Source organism: Heterodontus francisci, chromosome 18, assembly GCF_036365525.1.
Source record: "Heterodontus francisci isolate sHetFra1 chromosome 18, sHetFra1.hap1, whole genome shotgun sequence".
Taxonomy (NCBI): Eukaryota; Metazoa; Chordata; class Chondrichthyes; order Heterodontiformes; family Heterodontidae; genus Heterodontus; species Heterodontus francisci.
This window is the reverse complement of record NC_090388.1, coordinates 50,089,693-50,105,566: the sequence shown is the minus strand read 5'-3', so window position 1 is coordinate 50,105,566 and position 15,874 is coordinate 50,089,693. Positions and strand designations below refer to the sequence as shown.

The window sequence follows — 15,874 nt, the reverse complement described above, 5'->3', positions numbered from 1 at the left end:
TGGATTTTTAATTTTTTAAGAAATCTTAATTGCAGGTAACACTTCAAAAGGAAGAAACTGTTAAGCTCTTTACTATTCTCTAAGATAATTGAGCAAAACTCCAGATATCAAACTGACATTACAATCTATCAAAATGAAACAATGATCATTCATCTCCTTGTTCCATATAGTAATTAGAAAGTGCCTGTCTGGACTAACCCCAACACTACTCAATAGTGTGATTAACCAGATATTTATCCAGCTGTTGACTAGAAACAATGAAGCTGTACAAAAAAAACTTGTTTTAAAAAACACATATAAAACACACCTTAACAACCTGATCCAAAGTCAGGAAGCGATTGGCTTCAGCGCGGATTGTCCAGTGTGATATCTTGCCATTGTGAGATGTTTGACGGATGAACATATCGTGCAGAGACAGATTGTGGCGAATAGAGTTCTGAAACAGGGAGAAAGGAATTAATCATCATGACAATGAGCATTACAAAATAACAAAGCATCACTGTCAAATCAGTGACTCATCAGGACTGTACCAACATCAACAACTTGCATTTATATAACACCTTTAATGTAGTAAAACATCCCAAGGTTCTTCACAGGAGTGTTAACAAAATTTAGCACTGAAGAAAGCGGCTCCTCGGAAATTATTTTCTTTTTACATGAAACCTCCTTTTCTTTGGAACTGCCAAATGGAGGGAAAAATCTCCTCTTGAAATGGTGTGCATATTGTATCCAGCATAAATACAACAACAAAAAAACTGAGGGAAAAAAAAAATCAACCAACACTATTTTTCCTCCAACACAAGTTGTGCCATAAATACATAGGAATGATGGAACCCTTGCAATCTGTGTGTTAATCTTTTTGAATTTAGCTTTAGGCAAAACAGATAAATGATTTTTTAAAATTTTAACCAGGTAATAGAGCTCCCACCAAGTACCAACATTGCTGGGAACTAAGTTGAGAGCATCCCACATTTTAAAATTTTCTTAAGTTTCAGGCCTGATGGCACATTTAGCTAATACCTTTGAATTGGAAGCATTTGGATTTCTAGTCCTGAGGGAGCCAAAACGACTGTTTCCCACCTCTAATAAAACTGTAGCATCCCAGAGCATTCAGGAATCCTAATAGGTGTTTTTACTAGGTGTATTTAGTGTATTGTTAGCAATCCATTAGAGTAGAAGATGTAGCTTAACATCCAAGATTCCCCAGACACTAGCTTCCTGATCCTGGTAAATCCTACCTGGAGAAGCACAAAGCAGAGACCAGGTAAATGCCCAGTGGGAGCCCTTCACATTTGTCGAATGTTAAGTATTTATGAGTCAGAAAAACACACCTTCCAATAATGTACTAGTGGCAATGAAATCAAAGGCCCATGTTTAATCACAGTTTAGCACAAGAGGCAGTCCATGTACACTTACCATCATGATAAACATTACCCCGCACCTCCCCCCAAACCCCATTATTTATTTTTGGTTAAATCTGTTGGCTAATTATTAAACCTAATTTTGTTTGTAATGTAATCATTTTGGTAGGAAGAATAGAAAAAACAGATTCTTTTTTAAATGGTGAGAAACTCTTAAATGTTGTTCAGAGGGATTTGGGTGTCCTTGTACATGAAACAGAGAAAGTTTCCTGCAGGTACAGTAAGAAATTAGGAAGGCAAATAGTACACTGGCCTTTATTGCATCTGGACTAAAGTACAAGAGTAAGGAAGTCTGGCTGCAATTGTACAGGGCTTAGAAGAGACCACACCTGGAGTGTTGTGTACAGTTTTGGTTTCAGTACCGAAGGAAACCTTACAGGCGCTGCAACGAAGGTTCATTAGATTGATCCCTGGGGTGAGAGGATTGTCCTATGAGGAGAGATGGAATAGAATGGGCCTATACTGTCTGAAATTTAGAAGAATGAGAGGTGTTCTCATTGAAACATAAGATTCTGAGAGGGCTTGACAGGTTAGATGCAGTGAGGCTGTTTCCCCTGGCTAGAGTGTCTAAAACTAGGGGACATAATCTCAAAATAGAAGGTCCTGGCGGAATTTCTTCATTCAGATGGTTGTGAATCTTTGGAATTCTCTATTCAAGCTGTTGCGTATAGTCAAGGCTGAGATCGATAGATTTTTTGTTAATCCATTCGTGGGATATGGGTGTCGCTGGCTAGGCCAGCATTTACTGCCCATGAGAAGGCGGTGGTGAGCTGTCTTCTTGAACCGTTGCAGTCCTTGGAATGTAGGTACATAACAGTGCTGTTCGGAAGGGAGTTCCAGGATTTTGACCCAGTGACAGTGAAGGAGCTGTGATATAGGTCCAAGTCAGGATGGTGTGCGGCTTGGAGAAGAACTTGCAGGTGGTGGGGTTCCCATCCATTTGCTGCCTTTGTTCTTCTAGATGGAAAAGGTCACGGGTTTGGAAGATGTTGTCAAAGAAGCCTTGCTGAGTTGCTGCAGTGCATCTTTTAGATGGTACATACTGCTGCTACTGTGTATCGGTGGTGAAGGGAGTTAATGTTGAAGGTGGTGGATGGGGTGCCAATCAAGTGGGTGGCTTTGTCCTGGATGGTGTTGAGCTTCTTGAGTTTGTTGGAGCTGCAACCATCCAGGCAAGTGAAGAGTATTCCATCACACTCCTGTTGTCCAGGTCTTGCTGCATTCCTATACGGACTGCTTCAGTATCTGAGGAGTCGTGAATGGTGCGGATCATTGTGCAATCATCAGAGAACATCCCCACTTCTGACCTTAAGATGGAGGGAAGGTCATCGATGAAGCAGCTGAAGATGGCTGGACCTTGGACACTACCCTGAGGAACTCCTGCAGTGCTGTCCTCGAACTGACATGATTGACCTCCAACAACCACAGCCATGTTCCTTTGTGCCAGCCAAGAGTTTTCCCCCCGATTCTCATTGACTGCAGTTTTGCTAGGGCTCCTTAATGCCATACTCAGTTATATGTTGCCTTAATGTCAAGGGCAGTCACTCTCACCTCACCTCTGGAGTTCAGCTCATTTGTCCATGTTTGGACCAAGGCTGTAATGAGATCAGGAGCTGAGTGGCTCTGGTGGAACCCAAATCGAGCACCAGTGAGCAGGTTATTGCTGAGCAAGTGCCGCTTAATAGCACGGTCGACGTCCCCTACCATCACTTTGCTAATGATCGCGAGTAGACTGAAAGGGCAGCAATTGGCCAGGTTGGAGTTCTCCTGTTTTTTGTGGATAGAACATACCTGGGCAATTTTCCACATTGCCGGGCAGATGCCAGTGTTCTAGCTGTACTGGAACAGCTTGGCTAGGGAGTGCAGCTAATTCTGGAGCACAAGTCTTCAGTACTATTGCTGGAATATTGTCAGGGACTGTAGCCTATGCAGTACCCAGTGCCTTCAGCTGTTTCTTGATATCATGTGGTGTGAATCAGATTGGCTGATGACTGGCATTTGTGATGCTGGGTACCTCGGGAGGAGGCCGAGATGGATCGTTGAGGATGGAGATATTTGTGGAGCCGCTTCCTCCTGTTTGTTGTTTAATTATCCACACCATTCAGCAGTCATGAAAATCAGTAAGGACAAGTCAAGGAAAACAGTGACCTCTCGAGTCCCTTCTGAATCTCCAGTGGCATGAATCAGGGATGTGTGCTGGCCCTGACCCTATTCACCATCTTTTTCAGCAGGATGCTGCAGCAGGCAATGGAAGACCTTAAGGAGCGAGTTTATGTACGCTTCCAGACTGACGAAGGCCTTTTCAACCTCAGGCTCACACAAAGACACAAGAAAACCTCATCCGTGAACTTCATTCCGCCGATTACTGTGCTCTACTGGTCCACAGTCAGTCAGACCTGCAACATATAACAACACATTTTTCCGAGGCGGCACAACTCTTCGGACTAAAAAATCAGTTTAAAGAAAACTGTAGTCTTGCATCAGCCTGCACCCCAAGAAGAATATAGACCACCAAGCATGGTCATCGAGGGAACGGAGCTGAATGCCGTCAAGCAATTTACTTATTTGGGGAAGTGTCATTTCATTTGATGCCACCATAGACAAGGAAGTGGACAATTGGCTTTCAAAAGCAAACAGAACATTCCGCAGACTGTACAAACGTGTGTGGAGCAACCACAACCTCAGAGCACAGACCAAACTCAAAGTGTACAAAGCCATAGTCCTCACCACCCTTCTGCATGGTGCAGAGTCATGGGTCCTATACCGCTGTCCCATATGCCTTTAAGAGCGCTTCCATCAGCGCTGCCTCTGCAGCATCCTAAAGACCCGCAGGCAGGACTGCATCACAAGCATTGAAGTCCTGGAAACAGCCAACAGCACCAGCATTGAGGCCATCCTCCCGCAAAGCCAACTGTCTTGGGCGGGTCACAGTGCCTGCCCAAGATCGTGTTGTATGGAGAGCTGACCACGGGTAAAAGAAACAGAGGGACCCCATGCAAACGTTTAAAGGACTCCCTGAAGAACATCGATCATCAGTGGGAAGCGCAGGCCATGGATCGTGATGCCTGGAGATGCTACATCAGGAGGGCTACAAACACCTTTGAGACTGAGCGGAGAACCAGCATGAAAGGGAAAAGGAGCAGAAGGATAGATCCAATTGCCCCCAGGAGCGACTACACCTTTACTTCTACCCGCTGTGGAAGAATCTGCCGGTCATGAATAGGCCTGACTAGCCACCAGTGGGCCTGCCACAGACGGCTACAACCATCCCAAAATCTTCATCTGTGAAGAAATGCCAAGAAGAGAAGATTCACGACTGGATGTGGCAGGACTGCAGAGCTTAGATCTGATCCATTGGTTGTGGGATCACCTAACCCTATCTATTGGGAGGCACAGTGGTGCAGTGGTTAGCAGCGCAGCCTCACAGCTCCAGCGACCTGGGTTCAGTTCTGGGTACTGCCTGTGCAGAGTTTGCAAGTTATCCCTGTGACCGCGTGGGTTTCCGCCGGGTGCTCTGGTTTCCTCCCACAGCCAAAGACTTGCAGGTTGATTGGTAAATTGGCCATTGTAAATTGCCCCTAGTGTAAGTAGGTGGTAGGAAAATGATGGGGATGTAATAGGGAATATGGGATTAACGTAGGATTAGTATAAATGGGTGGTTGTTGGTCGGCACAGACTCGGTGGGCCGAAGGGCCTGTTTCAGTGCTGTATCACTCTATGACTCTTGCATGCTGCTTCTGCTGTTTGGCATGCAAGTAGTCCTGTGTTGTAGTTTCACCAGGCTGACACCTCATTTTTAGATATGCCTGGTGCTGCTCCCGGCATGCCCTCCTGTACTCTTCATTGAACCAGGATTGGTCCCCCGGCTTGATGGTAATGGTAGAGTGGGGGACATGACAGACCACAAGGATACAGATTGTGGTTGAATAGAATTCTGCTGCTGCTGATGGCCCACAGCGCCTCATGGATGCCCAGTTTTGAGTAGTTAGATCTGTTCAAAATCTATCCCATTTAGCATGGTGGTAGTGGCACACATGATGGAGGGTACCCTCAATGTGAAGATGGGACTTTGTCTTCACAAGGACTGTGCGGTAGTCACTCCTACCAATACTGTCACGGACAGATGCATCTGCGACAGGTAGAATGGCGAGGATGAGGTCAAGTAGATTTTTCCCTCACCACCTGCTGCAGATCCAGTCTAGCAGCTATGTCCTTTTGGGCTTGGCCAGCTTGGTCAGTAGTGGTGCTACCGAGCCACTTTTGGCGATGGACATTGAAGTCCCCCACCCAGAGTACATTCTGTGCCCTTGCTACCCTCAGTGCTTCTTCCAATTGGCGTTCAACATGGTGGACTACTGATTCACCAGCCGAGGTGGGGCGGTTGGTGGTAATCAGCAGAAGGTTTCCTTGCACATGTTTGACCTGATGCCATGAGACTTCATGGGGTCTGGAGTCAATGTTGAGGACTCCCAGGGCAACTCCCACACTCAAGATGTTTTGATTCTCAGGGAATCAAGGGATACAGGGAGTGGATGGGAAAGGGAGTTGAGGTTGAAGATCAATCATGACCTTATTGAATGGCAAGGTAGGCTCGAAGGCCGTATGACATACTCCTGCTTCAGTTTCTTATGTTTTTACTTTATGTATTTGTTCTCATGGCAACAAGTCCACCTAGACTCAGATCTCCACCAACTGCTTGGGAGTTGTAAGGTTCTGCCAAGGCAGGACACCCCATCCTCTTTTTTTCTCAACCTCCCCAGAAGATATTCTGGAGCCTCTGCCTGACATAACTCCAATCAGGAACTGACAAGAGACTTCGGGAGCAGCTGATGTGTTTTAGTGATCCAAAGCTCAGTGGCAACCTGCACATTATACTTCCATCTTACCTTCCAACCTGGTTTGGCCACATGTTTGAAATAGGGGAAATGATCCTCAATCCAAGTGTAGATTTCTTTCAGCGTCATCCTCTTGCTCTGGGTACTGTTTATCGCAAACTGAATCATAGCCATGTAAGAGTACGGAGGCCGTTCATGAACAGACTCTGCCTGCAATAAGGAGAGAATCCATCATTGAAAACATAAATAAAAGCAAAATACAGTGGAAAATTTGAATACAGTCTTCCATTCATGGATATATTCTGGGTGATACAGGAGACTCGCACAAGGTTCTTTACACAACTGAATTCAGGTCAGATCAGGTCACTCTTATGACAGATAAAGCAAGGATAGATTCACAGTAAATCTTCTTTTACACTGCCCCAAGCACTTGAACTTGGATACAGTGTAAGTTAGCTGCATGCAAGGCAAAGTTAACGCCGCATCCCTAAATTTGACTTAATCCAACTAAAAGTGGCGATAAAAAATACAAATTCAACTTTCTATACAAGCCATTCTGAGGGAAATGATAAGGAGTCAAGACAAAGACAAATACAACGGTCATAAAATCTGATGTGCTAATTCCTCATCTCTTCTTCCATCAAATCAATCATCTTCCATTCCTCCCCCTCAATTCCAAAGGCCTCAGGCTCAGCTCGCACATATCTGGCCTAGTCATTCATTGCTAAATTTGTACAACTGGGTTGAGTTCTTATCTGCTTCAATTTCTTCTGCCAAATCCTCAAATGACTTCAAGATTCTGCTAAAACACAAGGACAAGCCATGTCATAACTAACTGTCCCGCCAAACTCTTTTTCCCCTGCCTTCTTCACCCCCATCTCCATTACTGAGTACAAAGAGCTCAGACTTCGTAGTATCTATGATTAAGTTGAACACAAAGCTGCCTCTGGCATCACCAAACTCCATTCCTGACCATCCCTCATTCATTATACTCTGATCCTGTCACTCTGTAGCTTCTCTCCCTTTCCAAAATCATCTCTTCTATGAGACTTGCCTGCTCCTTCTCCCTCTACACTCACCTCACCCAGTTTTTGAATACTCAATTACCTTTCCTGGCTCCATGCCCAGACTGTTAATTTCTCACTTTGAATACTGTGCTTAAACTTCACTAAAGTTATCAAATTGATAAATACTTTGAAGATGAAGTTTTTGAAATGCCTCAGAATTGAGCATAGAGCTGGGAAGAATGGCACTTACAGTGGCACCTTCTGTTGGAGGCTCTTGGTTTTCTTTCTCAGTTTCACCTTTTACGCTGCAAGCCCCCAGGCTATCCGTACTCATCTTACCCAGCCACTGGATGTTGGTCAGGCTGTCATCCAAGAGAAGGTGCTCAGGAACTGTAGAAGCTAAGAGAAGGAAAATAATGGCAGAGTTTATGCAAAAAAAACAGAAAGCTTGTCCACTGTGGATCATGTTCAGGCATCTTGTAAGTAGATTCTGTCATCAGAACCTACCAATAACCTCCGCTGCACCTCATTTACACTTTATGCCACAATTCACAAAGTTCAGCCAGTTGCCCAATTTAACTGGTGCCACGAGGTTACTTCTTTTAAATAAGAAGTGTTATAGACATTGATTCATCTGGAATCTTGAAGAAGCTGAACTTTGTGTTTTTTTTTAAAAAAGGAAGGTCACCAGAGGTTTGACCTGAGAATAAACAGTTATTAGAAGGCACCTGTTTTCAAAGAACCCAGCAGGTCTTGTTTTGGCTTGAGAAATGTTTGCAGAGGAGTGATAAGCCAAGATTTATAGATGTCACAAAACTTGCTTCTGGAAAGTTTTAATTTCAATTGAACTGTTAAAAAAGCCAGTGGGTGTTTGGCCTGAAACAGAAGTAGTTGGCTTATTGACCTGCCAGGAGACTTCCAGCCATCTTTGTCTTGAAAAGAAGACCTGCATCAAGAGATTCTTATTTTCTCCGGTATTTGAAAAAAACCCTGCACGATTAAAGAACTTGCATGTCAAATGTGTGCAACTGAAACCCTTGTTGCTGCCTCCCTGCTATGAGACGTATTTGGAGCCTTCTGTAGCTGCAACCTGACTGAAAACTTCTGCAGCTGCAGCTCTTGGAAGCCTACCCAAACTGATCATCGACATTGCCTGGAAAGAACTGTTCGAGGAAGATCCCATTGACAGCCGTCAACATCTTTGGGATACCTCACCGAAACGAAGGACTTCCTTCCATACCTTCTTTTCAGCCCAAATTTTTTATAAAATTCCTTCTATTTCTTTGTAACAGCTGTAAACAAAAATTCCTTGAATTTTTTTTCCCCAGTTAACCGGTTGTGTGTGTACGTGAGGGCCAGGATAAATATGGGGCTAACTACGATGCAGTCGTGTTCAAGGGCGTTACCGGTAATGCATGACAATCAAGGGCTACCACATGGCTACATCATCCTCCTAAGCTTTGTCCCTGCAGCTCACGGAGTCATCCAAATCCCTTAACATCTTGTTAGTTAGAGTTTTATACTGGACAGAATCCTATAAGGGATGCATAGATTCTCAAATGCACAGGATCTGAGTCTGAGATGCAGGAAGATGGTTGCGTTACTGGAGGCCAGATATCTCAGCTCCAGAACATCACTGCAGGAATTCCTCGGGGTAGTGTCCTAGGCCCAACCATCTTCAGCTGCTTCATTGAAGACCTTCCCTCCAACCTAAGGTCACAAGTGGGGAGGTTTGCTAATGAATGCCCAGTGTTCATTTCCTCAGATACTGAAGCAGTCATGCTCCAATGCAACGAGACCTAGACAGCATTCAGGCTTGGGCTGATGAGTGGCAAGTACCATTCACGCCACATAAGTGCCAGGCCTGACCATCACCAACATGAGAGAATCTAGCCATCTCCCCTTAAATTTTGCAGCATTACCATTGCTGAATCTCCCACCATTAATATCCTAGGGTCTACTATTGACCAGAAACTGAACTGGACCAGCCATATAAGCACTGTGGCTACAAGAGCAGGTCAAAAGCTGGGAATCCTGCAGTGAGTAACTCCCCTTCTGACTCCCCAAAGCCCGTCCACCATCTACAAGGCACAAGTTAGGTGCGTAATGGAATACTCGCCACTTGCCTTGATAAGTGCAGCTCCAACAAGAAGCTCGACACCATCTAAGACGAAGCAACCCGTTTGATTGGCACCCCATCCACCACTTTCAACATTCACTCCCTCCACCACCGACGCACAGTGGCAGCAGTGTACGCCATCACAAGATGCACTGCAGCAACACACCAAGGCTCCTCCAACAGCACCTTCCAAACCCGTGACCTCTACCACCTAGAAGGACAAGGGCAGCAGACACATGGGAACATCACCACCTGCAAGTTTCTTCCCAAGTCACGTGCCTGCTGAATATTTCCAGCACTTTGTGTTTTTGTTTGATTTCTAGCATCCGCAGTAGTTTGATTTACATTTTGTAGTTACTATTCCAAGCAACGTACAAATTCTTATCAGAGGGGAACAAAACTATTTTAGCCCAGTCAGTCTGTCCAAGGGACTATGCATACTACTGATTAATGGATTTCCCCCCATTTCCTTTACTTCTCTGGATCTCATTCTCTCATTTAGAACTGTATTGCTTTTCCTTCACTTTCACTGGGTCAAAAAACTGAACTCCCTTCCTACCTATACCACATGGACTTCAGCGGTTTAAGGCAGCAACTCACCACCACCTTCTCAAGGGCAATTAGGGATGGGCAATAAATGTTGGCATTGTCAGTGACACTCACATCCCACAAACTAATATATATATAAAAAAAGACTGGTCCCTTCCCTTCAAACTTCTGATCTTCATTGCCACATGGGAGAGGATACATTGAGTAGATTATGGAACAGATTATATAGTATACCAGAGAATAATAATAATCTGTTCTGTGTGTTTTGGAGAAACGTTAGCAAGAAAAATAATAAGGCTTCTACTGAAAATAGGTACAGGCTTTAAGTTCAGTAAGCACTTTAAATACATTAATGTTGCTAGAAGTGTTCAAAGAAGTTAAAATCTGTTTCTGCTCACAGTAGGAATTTAGCTTTTGTTTGCTTGAGGCCTGAGTGCAGCTATGGGTCCTCTCACCACAGTAGGAATCTCCTATTAACAATCCTGCCCTGCACTTAGAAAAAGCAGTTTATCATTTTGAGCACATTCAAAACTACAAGATAGTAGTTAAAGTATAAATTGGAGTTACAGACTAGAGTATAATTGTGGGGTTCAGATAACATTAACTACTAGAGTAATACTCAAGTAGTTTCTATCCATCTTCTGAGAAATGTAAATTATTGTCTGTAAATCACTTATACACTCACTACTGTCAGAGTAAAATGTAAGTTTATATTGTTTTTGTTCTATTTTGTCAGCAGCTGTCTCAAACTGTCAGAACTGTTTCCGTAATTATTTGAAAATGTCCAGATCGGTGGGCCGAAGGGCCTGTTTCAGTGCTGTATCTCTCTATGACTCTATACCTGTGATGCAGTTATTGAAAGTATGAGTAATAATTAATTTGCTGGAACACACTGCAATTCCTGCATATTGTAGAAATAAAAAGAAAAACTGTTATATGCCCCAAATCTATAATTAAAAGCACAAGAAATTTGATGATAAAGGAAGCAAGTCAGCATCTGAAACAGAAATATAGGTTAATGCTTCCAGTGAGACACTCCATCTGAGGAAGAGTTTTACTGAATAGTATTTTGATCTGTGTTCCAACTTCTTCACAGGATGTATTTTCTGGATAGCCTCCCCATGCAGTATTATAATCTCACAAGGGACCATTTCTTACCTGTACCAGTCTCCTGGTCATACAGAGCTGAAGGTACCAGTGTTTCAGGTACATGCACTGAGAGAACATCCTCCTTTTTGATGCTGATACTGCTTGCAGAGTCTGCTCCTGCCACTTTGCCACTTGGGGTAGTAACTGTTAATTGTGGCTCTTCCTTTATCTGCATAGACTTTTGGCTGCTTTCCAGAAGTGTAGGAAAACCTCCTCGTGTTGTGCAAGGATCATTACTTCCCAAAGACTGGCTTTGGCGAAAAGAGGAAGTCGCATTACCACTCAAAAGAATAAATTTCTTGGGCCCATTGGAGCCACTCTCCTTTCCCTTTGCCGTGAGTGCTGCTATGATGCTTTGAAGGTCAGCATTTTTTGGAATTAATACAACTTGTGTGTTGGGCATTGATGGGTGGTTTATAATCCGAATCCCCATAGGGAATTTTTGAATCTCCATGGCCGTGTCCTTTTGCGAGTTGCCCAAGTCATTTTTCCTTGGACAAGCGCTAGCTGTGTCAAAATCTCTGGGCACAGCTTTGTATTTGCTCCCATCATTCTTGTCCTCGCCAGCATTCTCCTTTATATCCACCGGATTACTGAAGGTCAGGGGCCGTTTCCTCCGTTTCAGAATCAAAGGCCTCCTTGGACTGGCCTTCATTATTATTGCAACAAGGGCTTCTTCATCAATACACCACACAGTGCCTGCAACATTACAATTCAATTAGAAACTCTTCACATACTCAGAAATAAAGGTAACAAATAATAGGCAGAGTCAAACACCAACTATTAAACTAGTTATAGGAGGAATATTAGTTGGTGAGTGACAATGAGATGGAATATCTTGACAAAATGTGCGCACAGGCTCTGTAGCTTAGCTGGTTACAGCACCTGTCATGTACACAGGGGATCCTGGGTTCAACCCCCAGCAGAGCCGTGTTTCACATTTGGTGGGGGTGGTGGCGGTGGCACAGTGGCGCAGTGGTTAGCACCACAGCCTCACAGCTCCAGCGACCCGGGTTCAGTTCTGGGTCCTGCCTGTGTGGAGTTTTCAAGTTCTCCCTGTGACTGCGTGGGTTTTCGCCGGGTGCTCCGGTTTCCTCCCACAGCCAAAGACTTGCAGGTTGATAGGTTAATTGGCCATTATAAATTGCCCCTAGTATAGGTAGGTGGTAGGGGAATTAAGGGAAGGTGGGGATGTGAAAGGGTAATGGGATTAATGTAGGATTAGTATAAATGGGTGGTTGATGGTCGGCACAGACTCGGTGGGCCGAAGGGCCTGTTTCAGTGCTGTATCTCTAAATAAAATAATCAGTATGTTTTTCTATAACTAATAAGTGTGAAAGCGAGTAAGCCGAGTACGATTCTTGCATGGGTTTGGTGCTGGTCAGAGTTCAGGCCAACATTATCTACATTTTCAAATTAGATGAGAGGAATTGAAGAGCAGGGAAATCCCCCAGTGCATTTTAAATCTGCTTGTAGTAGTTGAACATTTTCTATAGTCCTGAATCTCATTTATATCATTGCCCCATCACCTACATTTAGATTATTAATGAAAATATGAAATATTATTAACCCCTGCAGGACACCACTGTTGACTGGGCTCCAAGCACATTCAACTTACTGCCATGGGCCTTTCAGAGAGTTCTCAATCGAGCGTAGTAGATTATCACTAATTCCAGAGGATTCAATCTTATAGAGAAGTCTCTTATGAGGTACATTATCAAAAGCTCTCTGAAAGTCCAAGCAGATAATATCTACTGGGTTTTCCATAGCAACTGTCCTGGTGATGTCTAAAAAAACCCCAATCAAATTGATGAAGGAGCTTTTTGGGACGCTGTGTTGGACACCACAGACATAGCTTTCTTTGCCCAAGTAGTCATACGGTGCATCCCTAATAATTCCCTCAAGCATCTTGCCCATTACTGATGTCAAGCTATTGGGCCTAGTTATCCGGATCTGCCTTGTCCCCTTTTTTAAACGTTGGAACTATTTATCCCCCTTCCACTCTAAGGGAACAGTCCTAGACTCCAACAAAATACTAAAGATATGGGCCAGGGACATGGCCAGCACCTCACCCACTGTTCTATGTATTAAATAAAGGGGCTAGAGTACAAGGATACATATAAAATGATACCAGCCAAAACATTTGCTAGGCCATAGTTAAGAATACGGTGTGTAATTTTGGGATACCCATTATAGGAAGAATATTAAAGCCATAGAAAATATACTGTCAGAATGATTACAGGGATGGGAAACTATAGTTATAAGGAGAGACTTGGGTTACTGGGACTATCTCCACTGATAAAGAGGCTACAAAAAGATTTAATAAAAGTTTTTAAAATTATGAAGGAAATTATAATAAAGACCATTTCATCTGGTCTGAGATTAAGCAGTGAGGTTAGATGGCATTGAGGCAGAGATCATTGCATGTTTAAAGAAACCATTCGACAAATATTTGAAGCAGAGCAGAAAAGACTATGAGAAAATCTCCCAGAATTAGAGATCCAAGGGATTAGGCGGAATGAGGAATTGAAGGAAATTAGTATTAGTAAGAAGGTTATATTGGAGAAATTAATGGGGCTGAAGGTTGATAAGTCCCCAGGACCTGATCTTCTACATCCCAGAGTGTTGAAAGAGGTAGCTATGGAGATCGTGGATGCATTGGTGATCATCTGCCAAGATTCTATAGATTCTGGAACTGTTCCTGCAGATTGGAAGGTAGAAAATGTCACCCCACTATTTAAGAAGGGAGGGAGAGAGAAAACAGGGAATTACAGACCTGTTAGCCTTACATCAGTCATTGGGAAGATGCTAGAATCTATTCTAAAGGATCTGATGAAAGGACACTTGGATAATAATGATCTGATTGGGCATAGTCAACATGGATTTATGAATGGGAAATCATGTTTGACGAACCTGTTGGAGATTTTTGAGGATGTTAATAACAATTGATAAAGGGGAGTTGTTGGACATGGTATACTTGGATTTTCAAAAGGCCTTTGATAAAGTCTCCCACAGGAGGTTGGTTAGCAAAATTAAAGCACATGAGATAGGAGGTAATATACTGGCATGGATTAAGGATTGGTTAACAGGCAGAGAGTAGGAATCAACGGGTTATTCTTGCGTCGGCATACAATGACTAGTGGGGTACCGCAGGGATCAGTGCTTGGGCCCCAGCTGTTCATAATATATATCAATGATTTGGGTGTGGGGACTAAATGTAGTATTTCCAAGTTCGTGGATGACACAAAACTAGGTGGGAATGTGTGTTGTGAGGAAGATGCAAAGCGGCTTCAAGAGGATTTGGAAAGACTTAGTGAGGGGGACATGGCAGATGGAATATAATGTGGAAAAATGTGAGGTTATCCACTTTGGTAGGAGGAATAGATGTGCAGAGTATTTCTTCAATGGTAAGAGATTAGAAAGTGTAGATGTACAAAGGGACCTGGGTGTCCTTGTCAACAAGTCACTGAAAGCTAACATGCAGGTACAGCAAGCAATTAGGAAGGCTAATGGTATGTTAGCCTTTATCGCAAGAGGATTTGAGTACAGGAGTAGTGAAGTTTTGCTTCGATTGTATAGAATCTTGGTTAAACTGCACCTGGAGTACTCTGTGCAGTTTTGGTCCCCTTACCTTCGGGAGGATATTATTGCCATAGAAGGAATGCAATGAAGGTTCACAAGACTTGTTCCCGGGATGGCGGGACTGTCCTATGAAGAGAGATTGGGGAAACTGGGCCTGTATTCTCTCGTGTTTCGAAGAATGAGAGGTCATCTCATTGAAACCTACAAAATATTAAAGGGATAGACAGGGTAGATGCAGGTAAGATGTTTCCCCTGGTTGGGGAGTCTAGAACCAGGGGACACAATTTCGAAATAAGGGGGAAGCCACTTAGGACTGAGATGAAGAGAAATTTCTTTACTCAGAGTGTTCTGCATCTTTGGAATTTTCTACCCTAGAGGGCAGTGAGTCATTGAGTATGTTTAAAGCAGAGATTGAGAGATTTCTGAATGCAAATGACATATGGGGATATGAGGATAGTGTGGGGAAAAAGGCATTGAATTGCAAGATCAGCCATGATCATATTGAATGGCGGGGCAGGCTCGGCAGACTGAAAAGCTTACTTCTATGTTCCTAAAATGAGATAGTGATATTAATTCTTGATTGCTTTAGCAAAGAGTTAGCACAGACATGATAGGCTAAATGGACATTTACAACACAGAAGGGGCCAAAGTTCTTTATCAAAGCGCTGACAATTCAATAAATAGTCAGTACTCTGCTCTATCTCATCACCAATAGATTTTTTTTAAAGTCTGGAAGTTTACTGTCAACAAGTAAGGAACTATACTAAGCTTTACATAAGGATCTTTGGCAAAGTAAGAGAGAAATTAGGGATGGTGACCAAACTTACTGTTGAAGATGTAGATTTTGAGGAAGCTTTTATAGATGCAGAAATTGATGCGGACTGCAGAACTGTAGGGGGTGGGGAGTTGGATTCTGGGCGGCACAGTGGTTAGCACCGCAGCCTCACAGCTCCAGCGACCCGGGTTCAGTTCTGGGTACTGCCTGTGAGGAGTTTGCAAGTTCTCCCTGTGACCGCGTGGGTTTTCACCAGGTGCTCCGGTTTCCTCCCACTGCCAAACACTTGCAGGTTAATAGGTAAATTGGCCATTGTAAATTGCCCCTAGTGTAGGTAGTTTAGTTTCGTAGAGATACAGCACTGAAACAGGCCCTTCGGCCCACTGAGTCTGTGCCGACCATCAACCACCCATTTATACTAATCCTACACTAATCCC

At 43.6% G+C, this 15,874-nt stretch overlaps 1 protein-coding gene and 1 non-coding gene across 3 annotated transcripts in view; one reads left to right on the top strand and one right to left on the bottom strand.

The window, feature by feature from the left end:
• The window catches only part of foxm1 (forkhead box M1), a 33,252-nt gene that overhangs the window by 16,186 nt on the left and 1,192 nt on the right, over window positions 1-15,874 (bottom strand). For both annotated transcript variants that reach the window (XM_068050691.1, XM_068050692.1), the window contains exons 2-5: window positions 11,090-11,779; window positions 7,514-7,662; window positions 6,308-6,466; window positions 308-436 (exon numbers count right to left, since the gene is read on the bottom strand). In XM_068050691.1, coding sequence (XP_067906792.1) covers window positions 308-436; window positions 6,308-6,466; window positions 7,514-7,662; window positions 11,090-11,735 — 1,083 coding nt within the window. In that variant the 5' untranslated portion in view covers window positions 11,736-11,779. The remainder of the gene's footprint in view (window positions 1-307; window positions 437-6,307; window positions 6,467-7,513; window positions 7,663-11,089; window positions 11,780-15,874) is intronic.
• On the top strand, window positions 11,938-12,011 carry trnat-ugu (transfer RNA threonine (anticodon UGU)). Its single transcript has one exon. It is a non-coding gene; the product is annotated as a tRNA-Thr (tRNA).